The following is a 14,604-nucleotide window of genomic DNA, read 5'->3' on the forward strand; positions in this document are numbered from 1 at the left end:
CAGACTGGTCCTTCTGCGGATTTTTGAAAACCTCCGTGGCGCAGTGGTATGCGCGGTGGATTTAAAAGACGGAGGTCCTGGGTTCGATCTCCTTCTGGACCGATTGAGGTTTTCTTAATTGGTCCAGATCTGGTGGTAGACTTTGGCCGTGGCTAGTTACCACCCTACCGACAAAGTCGTATCGCCAAACGTTTTAGCGTTCCGGTACGATGTCGTGTATAACCGAAAGCGGTGTGGATTCATACTCCTAACGTTAGCCCGCTTCCATCTTAGATTGCATCATCACTTGCCATCAAGCGAGATTGTAGTCAAGGGCTAACTTGCATAGAATAAAAAAAATACAAGACCCATGACACAGGTTAGGTTTACTTTGGGGCTAGATAGTGATATGAGTATTGTTTAAGTAGGTAAGTAGGTATATTTATTTTATTATACGTAAGTACATAGTAGGAACTCCACTAATATTTTAAAGGCAAAAGTTGTGTGTGTATGTTTGTTCCTCCTTTACGCTACTAAAGCGATTTGGCTGAAATTTTTGGAAAAGAAATAGATTTCACTCTGGATTAACACATAGGCTATTCATCGCGGAAAAATCATATTTATTTCATGGCGGAAAAATCAAAGTTTCCCATGGGATTTGTAAAAAACTGAAATCCACGCGGACGAAGTCGCGGTCGTCCGCTAGCTAGTATATAAATAATCAAATTCATGCACATTTTGTATATGACATTGAATATAAAATGTCTCTCTATTTGGTCGGTTAATAAAGTACATTTAAAAATTAAAAATAATTTAATAGTTTGTTTAATAATTTAGTAGTTTGTTTTCATGGCATGAGAGAAATTATATTTTACTACTAGCGAACGACCGCGACTTCGACTGATACAGATTAATTTTACACGGGAACTGAATCCTGCAGGAATTATGCCTTTTCCAGAATAAAAAGTAGCCTTAATAACCTCTAGTATCCAGGGCCCGATCCAGGCAAGCAGGGCTTTTGCCCAGAACGGCAAAAATGAAGTGCAACAATAGGCTACTCGCCTGCTGTACAAAACTAAGAAGATTTTTTGCATAGAGGCAGTTTAGATGACTAGAAACTCTAATCACATTTTTATTTGCGAAAATAATCTCGTAATTGTAATATTTTTATAAAACAAAATTGTATTTTTATCACGTCACCGCAAACGCCAATCATAAACTGTAACGTCATTCGCTACAATGCATCGTTTTGTGATTGGCTGATTGGCGCTTGCGGTGACGTGATATAATCAAATCACTGCAAACGCCAATCACACTGTTATCTCTATGAATGACGTCACTTGCTAATGTGTTGTGTTTCGGCGGCAAAAATTTTACGTAGATATTTTTTGATTAATATTATTTTTTTTACTGGTTATTATTGACGGGACAAAATAAAATATAGCTTAGCTTCCATAATTCAGTCTAGACACTGTTTACAAAAGAGGCAAGTAGCCTATTCTACTATAGTATTATATTCAACTAGTTTAGTATTTTTACATAACAAAAAATTTATACTATTCCGACAATATACTAATATACTAATAAAAAAAGTAATTTTGGTGTATGTAAAGGGCGGCAAAATTTGTCATTGCCCGGAGCGGCAAAATTACTGGATCGGCCCCTGCTAGTAAGTGCTAGAGAAAGTTCCATTAAAATCATTTCAACCGTTCCTGAGATTAGCCCGGACAAACTGATAGATAAAACTTTTTAAAAGAATTGTTTGTGTTTTAGTATCTAGTAAATAAATAAGCACTTGATAAAAGTGCTATTTTCAAATCACAGACAGACACTTGGATTGTATATACATATGTATATAATTGTCTTGATATCAAAAGATATGGTAATTTTCCAAAAGCGTCACTCTATATCGAATTTCTATTTGTTTTGTGTGTTTGTGTACGAAACATCTGTGCTAAGAGACATACAGAAATACTTTTGGTCACGTTGATCAGACAATGGTTTGAATTTTGCTGCATTCAAGGACTTGTCTGCTTACATATTAGTATTACATAATTAATTAATTAATTGAATATGAAAAGAAAACAATTGTTAAAATATTTGAGACACTTTTAGTTTTGGTAACTAAGCGGAAATTAGAATTTTATGAGCAACATATTAGTTACTAGCAGAAGTCCGACGGTTTCATTCGTGTAGTTCCCGTTCCCGTGGGAATTAGGAAATCGGAAGACTGACATTTTTTTTTCTTTACAAGTTAGCTCTTGACTACAATCTCACCTGATGGTAAGTGATGATGCTGTCTAAGTTGGAAGCGGGCTAATTTGTTAGGAGGAGGAGGATGAAAATCCACACCCCTTTCGGTTTCTACACGGCATCGTACCAGAACGCTAAATCGCTTGACGTTACGTCTTAGACGGTAGGGTGGTAACTAGCCACGGCCGAAGCCTCATACCAGCCAGACCTGGACAAATTAAGGAAATCTCAATCTGCCCAGCCGAGGATCGAACCCAGGACCTCCGTTTTGAAACACAACAGCATAAAAGTGAATATATATTATTATGACCCAACAAATAAAAATGGCTATGTAGTTAGTCTTTACGCCGTAGAAGTAAATGCGAGAGGATTACCAGCAAAATCTCTCTATAACTTGCTTAAAGACCTTGGCCTCTCTAGAACTGCAGCAAGTTCTATATTAGAACAGGTATCCAAAACTGTTCTAATAGGATCTTACCAAATTTGGCTAGACAGGGAGAACAACACGAGCGGAGGAGGGGAGTGTTGATCGATCGTCAAGGAATTCCTTAACCCTACGTCCTGTAGTTACAAGTCCAGGACTCTGCTCGGAGTTTTTCTCTCTACCACGCGATTTATCCGTCACCTGCACGGTGAATCCATGGAATACTAAGATATTTGTCTCTCTCATATGATACTCACAAATAACGTGGCTTTATATTGTTGATAGAATTTTCAAAATCGGTTTAATAGATGACGCGTTAAGGAGTATCAAACACACTAACAAACAATGTATAATTACAACTCAGCAATGCTGCTTGCGGCGGGGTAGATAATCTACCTACGTATTAATAAAGGGTATAATCTACATAACTTCAAATTTCAGCTAAATCGGTGCAGTAAATGACGCGTGAAAGAGTATCAGACACTCACTAACAATGTATAACTAAAACTTGGTAATGCTTCTTGCGGCGGGGTAAATTATCTACATGTTAATAAAGGGTTTATTATATGTTCATTTAAAATTTCAGCTAAATCGGTTCAGTAGTTGACGTGTGAAGAGTACACACAATAAACACACAAACTTTCTAATATTAGTGTAATCTTTTATTATATAATAATTATAGAAGTTTTTTTTTTATTTTTGGTGTATTCTTCACGTAATATAGCACAGCACCTGCGTGTATAAATAGATGGTTTGAACACAATACTTCCTTATTCACATAAACTGGTACATTGGTAAGTACAATCTTTCGCATGTTTTAATAATTTTACTTAAATTGTTTCTATTAATTTATTACGAAACTCGGCTAAAATTCACGTGATACATCTAGTCACGAACCCATACGGGGCCCTTAGTCATGAGCTGGTTCTTGCATCGTGGCACGATCCAAACTCCGAAGCGGCTGCGCGACGCGCTGCTGCTCGCATTGCGCGCTGGGAGAGGGGTTGAGTGGTGAGGAGTGAAGGTTCCGTTACACTCTCCGATGGTTCATTAATGTCATCTTCATTAGACTCGTCTTCTTGCAAGCAAACCGAACTAACGCTATCTTGTTCCAAGTTTGTTGTATGTGACAATGAAAGAAATAGCGGTTTCCACGCTGTGGGCAGCAACCATCCATGATCCCGATTAAAGTTCGAGTGACGACTAATTTCTATAGCTTCCCGTATCGTGTTTCATAATCAATTAAAATCAAAGCTTTCCCCTATATGTATATATTAGTAAATTATGTGCGCTACGAAAATTTTAATCACTATGTTCGTTTTTAAAATACCATTATAAGTGGTAGCAGTACAAAATGATTGATTACGACAGAATTGGTCGGAAGGTGCCTAATGTAGCGGAATATTTTATAAATTCGGCCAAATTTCCGGTTATCCGTGAAAAGAGTTAATAGATAGGAAAACCTTTTTTTACGTGGAACTTCTTGGATAGCGATTCGAAAATAGAACGGAGTAGATTTTTATAGAGCCTTTATTGACCAGACTTTCACTTTGTAAATATTGATAAAAGCTGAAAGTTTGTCATCCCTTTTTTCTACCATAGGTATGAGTGAGCGTAACATAGTTTCCCGTGGTAGGTATACCATAGGTAAGTATACGTATAACTATGGTAGACCACGGAAAACAAAAAACTTTTTGACGACCTCTGTGGCGCAGTGGTATGCGCGGTGGACTTACAAAAAGGATGTCCTGGGTTCGATCCCCGGATGGACAGCTTGAGATTTTCTTAATTGGTCCAGGTCTGGCTGGTGGGAGGCTTCGACCGTGGCTAGTTACCCTATCGGCAAAGACGTACCGCCAAGCGATTTAGCGTTCCGGTACGATGCCGGGTAGAAACCGAAAGTGGTGTAGATTTTCATACTCCTCCTAACAAGTTAGCCCGCTTCCATCTTAGACTGCATCATCACTTACCATCAGAAGAGATTGTAGTCAAGGGCTAACTGCCTCAAAGTAAGGTCAATGTGTTGAAACCTAGTTATCTTATGTTTCATTACATTGATTTTTATGAGACATTCGGGTAAATTAGGACAATAATAATTCTAATTAATACATAAAAATCAAAAATTGTCTAGATGTAAAATAAATAAGATTAGGTATAAAATTTCAAAATCAATCAAATTTTTTAACCAACAAATATATAATTTTGTTTGAACGCCCATAAATATCCTACGATCTCACGAATCGACTACAATTTCGCTTTACTTAATTCTTTTAATATCAGCCCATCGTCTTCCCGATAACCTAGATAAACTAATAGTGGTGGGCAAGGTGGAGGGGAAACGACCACGCGGCCGATCATCTGCCCGCTGGTCTGACCAGTTTAAGTTACTCACTGACCTCCCTGTAACAACAGCCATTAGAAAAGCTGAGGTGTGTGGAGGGGAATTGTTAACAATGCATCAAAGGAACTGCAGTGCGGACACGACCTTCAGCAATGAAGAATGCGACCAAGAAGAGAATACATACAATTTAAAAAACTGTCATCATCCCCATTCTGGTTTCTCTAACTGTAAAGAAACTCAAATATAGCAGGAAACAAACAGTTATCAGCGTTCCACGTCTTAGGCAATAGGCAATAAAACAATTAAAGTATTTTTCGGATAGCATGGGCACGGTGACTTGGGATGGGAGTTGCCTTGTGAAGTTTTTAATACGTACTATCGCGGCAACCCTAAGTACTACCTACTAAATATAACATTTTCTTTACAGATCACAATGCGAATTTTTATATCTGCATTGGTTGTGCTGCTGGCATTATCTCATGCTGAATGTAAGTTTTTATTTTTCTTGCTTCTTCATGATGTATTTTTGTAATTTTGAAGTCGGTTAAATATTTTCTTAAAAAGATTTTATTTTTATGTTTTTAGTGTGTTCACCACAGTACGCGCAATTTCATTATTTACTTTCATTTTAACAAAATTAGCTGAACCGATTTTTATGAAAAATAAATGGGATCAATCTGGAATTTCTTTTTCTAACAAAAAAGAAATTTGTTTAGTAATTACGAAGTTGTGAGGTAAAAAAAAAACATACTCGTTGAATTGAGAACTTCCTATAAGTAAATGTTGATGTCTCAAAAAATCACACTAATATGATAAAGGTAAATGTTTGTGTGAAAATTTGTAAGTATGTTTTTTCCTCTTTTGTGCTGCGGCTACTGAAGCGATTTGGCTGAAATTTGGAATGGAAATAGATTTTACTCTGGATTAACACATAGACTACTTTGCATCCCGGAAAAATGCAAGGTTCCCGTGGGATTTGTGAAAAACTGAATTCCACGCGAACGAAGTCGCGGGCGTCCGCTAGTATATAATATATATTTTTTTTTTAACTTTTTGAAACCCCCAAAATTTAATTAAAAAAAAAGTGTTAACTAACCTATTATGATGATGATGATGGCAGTTGATCGGATAATTATGATGATGATGATGACTTAACAATACTTATCATGTCTTTTGCAAGGTGACACCAAAGCCCGCGTAGTATGCTACTACACCAACTGGGCGGTGTACCGCGATGGCATAGGTCGGTACAGCGTCGAAGATATCCCAGTTAGTCTCTGCACTCATATACTGTATTCCTTTATCGGACTTACTGAAACCGGCGAAGTCAAAATACTGGACCCTGAGGTAAGAATATATGTATTTTTTTAATTCTTTACAAGTTAGTCCTTGACTACAATCTCACCTGATAGTAAGTGATGATGCAATCTAAGATAGAAACGGACTAACTTGTTAGGAGGATGAAAATCCGCACCCATTTAGGTTTTTACACGACATCATACCGGAACGCTAAATCGCTTGGCGGTACGTCTTTGTCGGTAGGGTGGTAACTAGCCGCGGCCAAGCCTCTAGCCAAAATCGAGAATCTTAATTAATTTGTTTTTAGGTTTGAAGGAAACTGTAAACGTTATTAATCTTTACTAATATTATATAGCTGAAGAGTTTGTTTGTTTGAACGCGCTAATCTCAGGAACTACTGGTCCGATTTAAAAAAATATTTCAGTGTTAGATAGCCCATTTATCGAGGAAGGCTATAGGCCATATATTATACCCCTATTCTAACGGAAACGGAAACCATGCGGGTGAAACCGCGCAGCGTCAGCTAGTAGTGAATAATTAACTTGATTTGGTATTCGCCATTAAAAAACTATAGAATCAAAAATGGTAGAACCTTTGTTGCTAAAAATGTACTTACTCGAGCATCACATGGATCTAATATTCGATTTGGTAGATAAGTATACAGGAAGATTAATTAATGATTATGGTGGTTGAAAAAAAAATCTACCTACTCATTTTATTATATTTAACAATCTCGTTCTGTAAGGTTACGCTCAAATTTTCGGATTGTCCGATTTTGGAAATACTCACTGAAAAACACTTCTGATGTACCTACTGATTGAATATTTTTGAAATAATTTGCTAGTCCGGTGTGTCTATGGTAACCAATATTGGTGAATATTGAGGGCTCTGAAAATCTGAGGGCATGAAAGATTTCCTCCCTGAGGGGCCTGCCTCAAAATTTTTTTTTTCAATTTTAAAGGATTGGAGGAGCAAATTTAAAAATTTGCCCCTCCAATCCCTTTACCCATCGCTTCGTATTGAGTTTAGCCCCTCTAGTCGTTGAAAGATGTATGGATTGACATTGGCTATCGACAGGTCACGTGGTCAAGATCTGTCATCCCCATATATCTGTCTCGTGTTCAAAGCGCTAGCGATCGTAGAAAGAGAATCGACGTACCACTTGGCTATGGGGACAGTTCCTCGAGGAGAGGTTGAAGCTACTCTTAGTTTAGATAGTAAGGATACACTTATGCTTACAGTCGGATATCGAAACAAAGGGATTTGCAAACTTTACGTCCCTCAAAGTGGACTATCCTGAAGTCAAATTCATAGTAGTGATTGGCGGCTGGAATGAAGGCGGAGCCAAGTACTCCAAAATGGTGTCTACGAGAGCTTCAAGGAAAACCTTTATTGATAGCATAATAAGTAAGTCTGATAATTAAAACGGAATAAATATATATAAATATGATATATGTCGAAGTCGGTTTGACATCAGAAGCGGTTGTCTGCCAAAACACAATTATTGAATGAAAGTCTGTCAGGTCTAACAGTTCCCTCTAAGAATATTACAAATAAACCCTGAGTGGCAGAGAATGACCTTGAATGGAGTCACACACTTGTGAAGGATGTGTGTAGGGTTAGAGGCGCCTTTGACTGTTAACAAACACTCCCCTTTTCCACTCAAGTCACTCTCCCTGCCTATCCCATAACAACCCAGGATTATTATTATCCAACAAGGGTGTGGACGGATGAAAGTGAATTCTCTGCGTGTGTGAAGTCTGCCAATCCGCATTGGGCCAGCGTGGTGGATTATTGGCCTAACCCCTCTCATTCTGAGAGGAGACTCGAGCTCAACAGTGAGCCGAATTATGGGTTGATAATGATGATGATGACTGGTATACAGGTGGCCTCGTGGAAGTATGTATAAGTAGAAGTAAAAATATTATTACTTTATTTTAGAATTCATAAATGACTACGGCTTTGATGGTCTCGATTTGGACTGGGAATACCCAGGAGCGACCGACCGAGACGGCAAACCAGAGGATAAAGCTAATTTCCTTGCTCTTTGTCAAGAGTTGAGAGTACCTTTTGATGAACAGGGCTGGGAGTTAACTGCTGCAGTTCCGTTGACTAAACCCAGACTCGAAGATGGCTACGATGTACCTGGACTTTGCAAGTAAGATTGCATTACTGTATAATGAAAGCCTGCGTTACCAGATACCTCATATACGAAGGCTGAAGGTTTGCTAGACTATGGTCCAAACATTGGTAAGTACGGCAGGCAATAGGCTAGTTGACACTTTAATAAAAACTGTCTTAAATTGTTCATTACCGTTGTAGATCATAAAGAAATATATTAATTTTTTTTGAGACCTAAATTTTACCAAATTTTAATTTTCAACCTACAAAAAACAAAGAGAAGGTAACAATTCGACGTGTATAATATGATGTATGAACATTTTTCCCTCTTTAGTTTCGTGGATTCGTATTTAAAAAAATCTATTAAAAATTGAACTTTTGATTAAATGTCCGTAAATGCTGTCCGATGATGGTCTAACAATAAGTCTAACAAGTTTTTAACCGACTTCCAAAAAGGAGGAGGTTCTACGTTCGGCTGTATGTATGTTTTTTTTTGTTTACTAGTTTTCGCCTTTCAGATTTTTACTAAAAAACCATGATTTTTAATGTTTACACCAAAAATTCGTTTACACCAAAAGTAATGAGATTCTAGGAAAACTGTGAGTCAAAGCATATAGATTGTTTTTAAACAAAAAGTCGGTCTTCATTTAGTATGACATGAATATTATGATTGCTAATACTATGACGTCATGGAATGGCGGATAGTTTTTTGACCTTTGGAAATATAGATAGGTAACTTTATTTATAGAAAACTATTTTCATAATAGAAATTAATTCCAGAGTACTTGATGCTGTCCACGTGATGGGTTACGATCTTCGCGCAAACTCGGATGGAGTCGCAGATAACCACGCTCCTTTAAACAGGCGACCGAGCGACTTGGGTGCCTTGAAACATGTCAATGTGGTAATTTTGCAAACTAAATTAGGAAGAGAAGGGAAAAATTACTCTCTTTTAGATAATTATGACCATTTCGCCAAAATGGTCATAATTATCTAAAAGAGAGAAATGAGAATGCATAGATTAATCACTTGAGAATGATAAAATGCTAATAATAAATTATTGACAGCCGTGAGCTCAGTGGATATGACCACCGCCTTCAATTCGGAAAGCATAGGTTCAAATCCGGTCCAGGGCATGCACTTCCAACTTTTCCGTTATGTGTAAATTAAATATCACGTGTCTCAAACGGTGAGAGAAAAACACCGTGAGGAAACCTGCGTACCTGAGAGTTTTCTTAAATTATCTAAGTGTGTAAAGTCTGCCAATCCGCATTGGGCCAGCGTGGTGGACTATTAGCCTAAATCTTCTCCATCTTCGTTCTTCTCCTCGCCTCTGTGCTTAACAGTGAGCTGTTTAAGGATTGTTTATGATGATGATTAATTATTTCCAGCGTGATGGTCTTCAACTGTGGGAGGACTTAGGTTGCCCTGCCAACAAGCTTGTTGTCGGAGTCCCATTCTACGGTCGGTCCTTCATACTTGCTTCGCCTTCAGAAACTGGTATAGGCGCTCCAATTAACGTGACCGCTGGTGGCGGCGATCCTTTGCCTTATACTGAAGAAAGAGGTTACTGGGCATATTTTGAGGTACGTATTTTTAACCGCCAACGCAAAAAGAGGGGTGCTATAAGTTTGACGTGTCTGTCTGTCAGTTTGTCTGAGGCACTATAGCTCTTGAACGAATGAAGCGATCATAATTTAGTTTTTTTTTTGTATTAAAGGTGACTTACGTGCAAGTGTTCTTCGACATGTTTAATGGAAATCGGTTGAACCGTTTGAAAGCTGTGGGATGTGAAACGGGGAATAACTGGAAATAACTTTAATGGGATCTCGAATAAAAGCGCACTGAAAGAGAATATTGATGACTTGATCGAGAGTGTTAATAATAATAATTTCATAATATTCGGGGTTTTCAAAATTTTCATTTTTATGTTATTAATATCCTTACTAGCGGACGACCGCGACTTCTTCCGCGTGGAATTCAATTTTTCACAAAACTCGCGGGAACCATGATTTTTTCCGGGATGAAAGCCTTTATTATGTTAATCCAGAGTAAAATCTATTTCCATTCCAAATTTCAGCTAAATCGCTTCATTAGCCTCGTAAAGAAGGAATAAACTTACTTACACACTTAAACACAAACTTTCGCCTATAAAATATTAGAGTGATTAGTGTGATTTATCCACTTTTCGAATACTCACTGCGAAGATGTGTAACACCCTTCCAGCTTCCATTGTCACCAGGTTCTTGCCTGGTTAGTTAGATGATATCAAAAGTTTTAACAACAATTGAATTTCTCTACAGATTTGCTCAAAACTGCAGAACGAAGAAGGCTGGACTAAAGTATGGGACAACATTGGAAAAGCCCCCTACGCTTACAAAGATAACCAATGGGTAGGCTACAGTGACGTGAGAAGTCTCCAAATCAAGATGGAATTCATCAAGAAGAAGGGCTACCTCGGAGCTATGACCTGGGCTTTAGATTTGGACGATTTTAGAGGCCTCTGTGGAGATAAGCTACCGTTGTTAAGTACGCTACATACGTACATGAATACTTATACAGTGCCGGAACCAGTGTGTGATTAAAAGATAAGGTTATCACACATATATCGATTTGGAAAGGGAACGTCCAGAGTTAAATACGTAATCAAAATGACCACCAGCTTCCGGGCTATACGGAGAGACGTTAGTTTGGTTACGCTTAGGGCCTGTAGCCATCAATTCTCTTTCTATGAACGCTAACGCTTAGAAAATTAAAAATGTATGGGAATGACATTCACTATCGATTGGTCACGTGATCAATTAATCGATTAAATCTATCATTCCTATACATTTTGTTAGTTTTCGAAGCGTTGATGTTTGTAGAAAGAGGATCGACGTGCCACATGGCTATCGTCCCTGGCCCTGGCGCTGCTTACTGTGCTTTGCAATTTCGTAAGAAATTTCAAAACAGAAATACTGGACGGTGTCGATGCCTTTCCGAGTTTATATGTATGTCTGTCTTACAAATATAATCTATGACTGATTTTTATTGAGTTTTCTTTTTTACATAATCAAATTTTATATTTCTCATGATCTTCAAAGCCCGCGGGTTCCACATAGTAGTTCCCGTTCTCATTTTCATGACCTCCGTGGCGCAGTAGTATGCGCGGTGGATTTACAAGACGGAGGTCCTGGGTTCAATCACCGGCTGGGCTGATTGAGGTTTTCTTAATTGTCCAGGTCTGGCTGGTGGACCTTAAGCCGTGGCTAGTTACCATCCTACCGGAAAAGGCGTATCTCTAAGCGACTTAGCGTTCCGGTGCAATGTAGTGTAGAAACCGAAAGGGTTGCGGATTTTAACCTCCTCCTAACAAGTTAGCCCGCTTCCATCTTAGATCGCATCATCACTTACCATCAGGTGAGACTGTAGTCATAGGCTAACTTGAAAGAAAACGGGAATAAAATATAGCCTATTGCACTTAGAAATAATGTGGCTTTTTATTGGTATTTTTTTTTTAATCGGATTAATAGATCCAGAGTACTCTAGTTGCTCACAAACTTTAGCTCTTCACAATACTGATACTTGTTAATACGGCTAGGTCTCCCTTCTTATAAAAAGGGATATAGAGCCTGGACCCACCACACTAAAATGCGAGTAAGTTATTATCTATAGATAGAATTACGAAAAAGAATTCCATGAATACATACGGTCGTATCAAATCACCTTTCACTTTCGCTGTGTTACTCCGACGATTATAACTATCACAAATTTTAACGTATCTCTCAACCGGCTCGTTGGTCTAGGGGTATGATTTTCGCTTAGGGTGCGAGAGGTCCCGGGTTCAAATCCCGGACGAGCCCAATCAACTTTTTTGTGCAACAAAATTTTTCTTTTAGTATATACTAGCGGACGCCCGCGACTTCGTCCGCGTGTCGCATCACAAATCTTATGGATTTGTAAAAAACTAAATCCCTTTCCATTACCACCTACCCACCTAGCTCTCATTTACTCTTTCACGGACTTTAAATACTAGGTTTTAAAGGAGATGGTCCAAAATTGTTCGGAGCCTAGGATCAGTCATTGTACCCTAGCGGAAATAAAAGAAATTATTTTTTTAACTATTTTCCACTATACAAATTTACGAATTTACTTTAATTCTTTCGAAATAATATTTATTCTCTCCCGAGACATGCGTAATAAGGGTAACAATGGCGGATTGATGACGTTTTCAACGCAGTAGTCGTTTTGACGTTTGCTGTCAATTGTCATGTCATGGTTGCTTTATTGGCGCCATCTTGATATATATTAAAAATCTTCTTTAGATTTTAACAAAAACCATGTATTTTTTAAATTTTAATGATGCAGGGTACAAGAGTGGATCTAAAATGGACCTTCTCTTTTCTTTCGAAAAGTAGTATCCACTCACACGGTGCCCGTAAAGTTGAATAGTTTAAGTCCCGTATAGTCCAGCCAAATATGCCAAAAAGATTCACTTTGATATCGTACTGAAAATGTAGAATTTTTACGTATGCTATAATTAATATTTTTATATATGACCATGCTTATCCTTTTATAGTACCAATAAGGTCCGATTTTAAGATAACTGTGTTGTCTCAATTGCTTATAGTTATTTACACGTTATAAAACCACAAGCAAGCTTTTTTTAATTTTTGTTTGTATGTCTGTCTTTCTGTACATCCGGGCTAGTCTTTGAAACGGCTTAATCGATATTAATGGGAAGATAGGGGAGGTTCTGGAGCAACATATAGGCTGCTTTTGATTTCGAAAAAAACATGGTTCCCGCGAGATTTGTGAAAAACTGAAAGTCATGCGTACGAAGTAGCGGCCTTCCGCTATAGCTTGGCACAGTGATGACACTCCCATGATATGCGGGCGAAGGGGGGAAGGACTGCGCGGGTGTGAAGTCGTGCCTGCGGGTCAGAGGGAAGGACTGCGCGGGTATGAAGTCGTGCGCGCGGAGCATCGCTACCCCCCTCTTGGCCCACGCTGACAGTCATGAGCGTTACAAACGAATATAGCTAGGTAAATTCGTTCGTAACGCTCCCGACGGTAGTAGGTACCTACTAAGTAAGTCATCATCATCATCATCATCATCATCATCATCATCATCATCATCATCATCATCATCATTATCAACCCATATTCGGCTCACTGCTGAGCTTGAGTCTCCTCTCAAAATGAGAGGGGTTAGGCCAACAGTCAACCACGCTGGCCCAATGCAGATTGGCAAACTTCACACACAGAGAATTAAGAAAATTCTCAGGTATGAAGGTTTTGCTGAGACACATGATATTTAATTTCTTAAAATGCACACAACTGAAATTGGAGGTGTATGCCCCGGACCACATTCGAACCCACACCCTCCGGAATCGGAGGCAGAGGTCATATTCATTGGGCTATCACGGTTTTTATCACTAAGTAAGTATAATCTTGAAATCTCAGAGCGCGAACTCAAAAACAATTCATAATTTATGCATTAACTTCGTCCGGCATTGCTTGAATGAGTTCTTTCAAACTTTGCTCTCAGAAACAACTTATACTTATTTAAAAAGATTAAAAAAACATTGTTAAGTGTTCGCTGAAGTTTTTTCCAGGGCGTCGCTTGAGTATAAAGAAAATATAAGTTCTTCAACACTGATACAATAGATAGCACTCACCTAAGTTACCTTATAAAACTAATTGTTAAGTTTCATTACACTCCTTGTTAGTACCTTTAATAGGGATGATGACAGTTTTTTAAATTGTATGTAAATTAATAGTATACTAATGGTAAATCAATTTTATAAAAGGAACAGGGTATCTGCGATCATTACTTTCGGAGCTACAGGGATTTAAAGAGTCAGATTTGCGGCGCTGCCGCGGATCCCTGAAAAACGCCCCATACAAAATGGCTCGAAATAATGACGTTATAAGCAATGTAATGATCGTTAGATTTGTATGCGCGTTCAAACAAAATTACCAATATCTTTGTTATTTGTGCGTTTATGCTTATAGTTCATATATTAAAAAATGTCACATTTAACGTAAGGAAGCTAAAACTGTATGAATTTTCATCTAATTACGATAAAATATTTTTAATAGTTTTTGAAATTTTATAATCTCATTTATTTTGCAAATATCCAGACAATCTTTGCTTTTTATGTATAAATTAGTTAACATTGACCCTATTTACCCGAATGTATCA

General features: G+C 38.0%; 1 protein-coding gene and 1 non-coding gene across 2 annotated transcripts; both read left to right on the plus strand.

The window, feature by feature from the left end:
- The first annotated feature begins 5,430 nt into the window (after positions 1–5,430).
- On the plus strand, positions 5,431–11,410 carry LOC112054341 (endochitinase). The gene is made up of 7 exons (XM_052888363.1): positions 5,431–5,485; positions 6,178–6,344; positions 7,538–7,703; positions 8,238–8,454; positions 9,198–9,321; positions 9,809–10,003; positions 10,721–11,410. Exons 1-7 carry the CDS (start codon positions 5,431–5,433, stop codon positions 11,000–11,002), a joined length of 1,206 nt encoding a protein of 401 aa, XP_052744323.1. The 3' UTR covers positions 11,003–11,410.
- A 777-nt stretch (positions 11,411–12,187) lies between these two features.
- Trnap-agg (transfer RNA proline (anticodon AGG)) lies at positions 12,188–12,259 on the plus strand. The gene has a single exon. It is a non-coding gene; the product is annotated as a tRNA-Pro (tRNA).
- Positions 12,260–14,604: the final 2,345 nt, after the last annotated feature.

Source organism: Bicyclus anynana, chromosome 22 (assembly GCF_947172395.1).
Source record: "Bicyclus anynana chromosome 22, ilBicAnyn1.1, whole genome shotgun sequence".
In the NCBI taxonomy this organism is placed as follows: domain Eukaryota; kingdom Metazoa; phylum Arthropoda; class Insecta; order Lepidoptera; family Nymphalidae; genus Bicyclus; species Bicyclus anynana.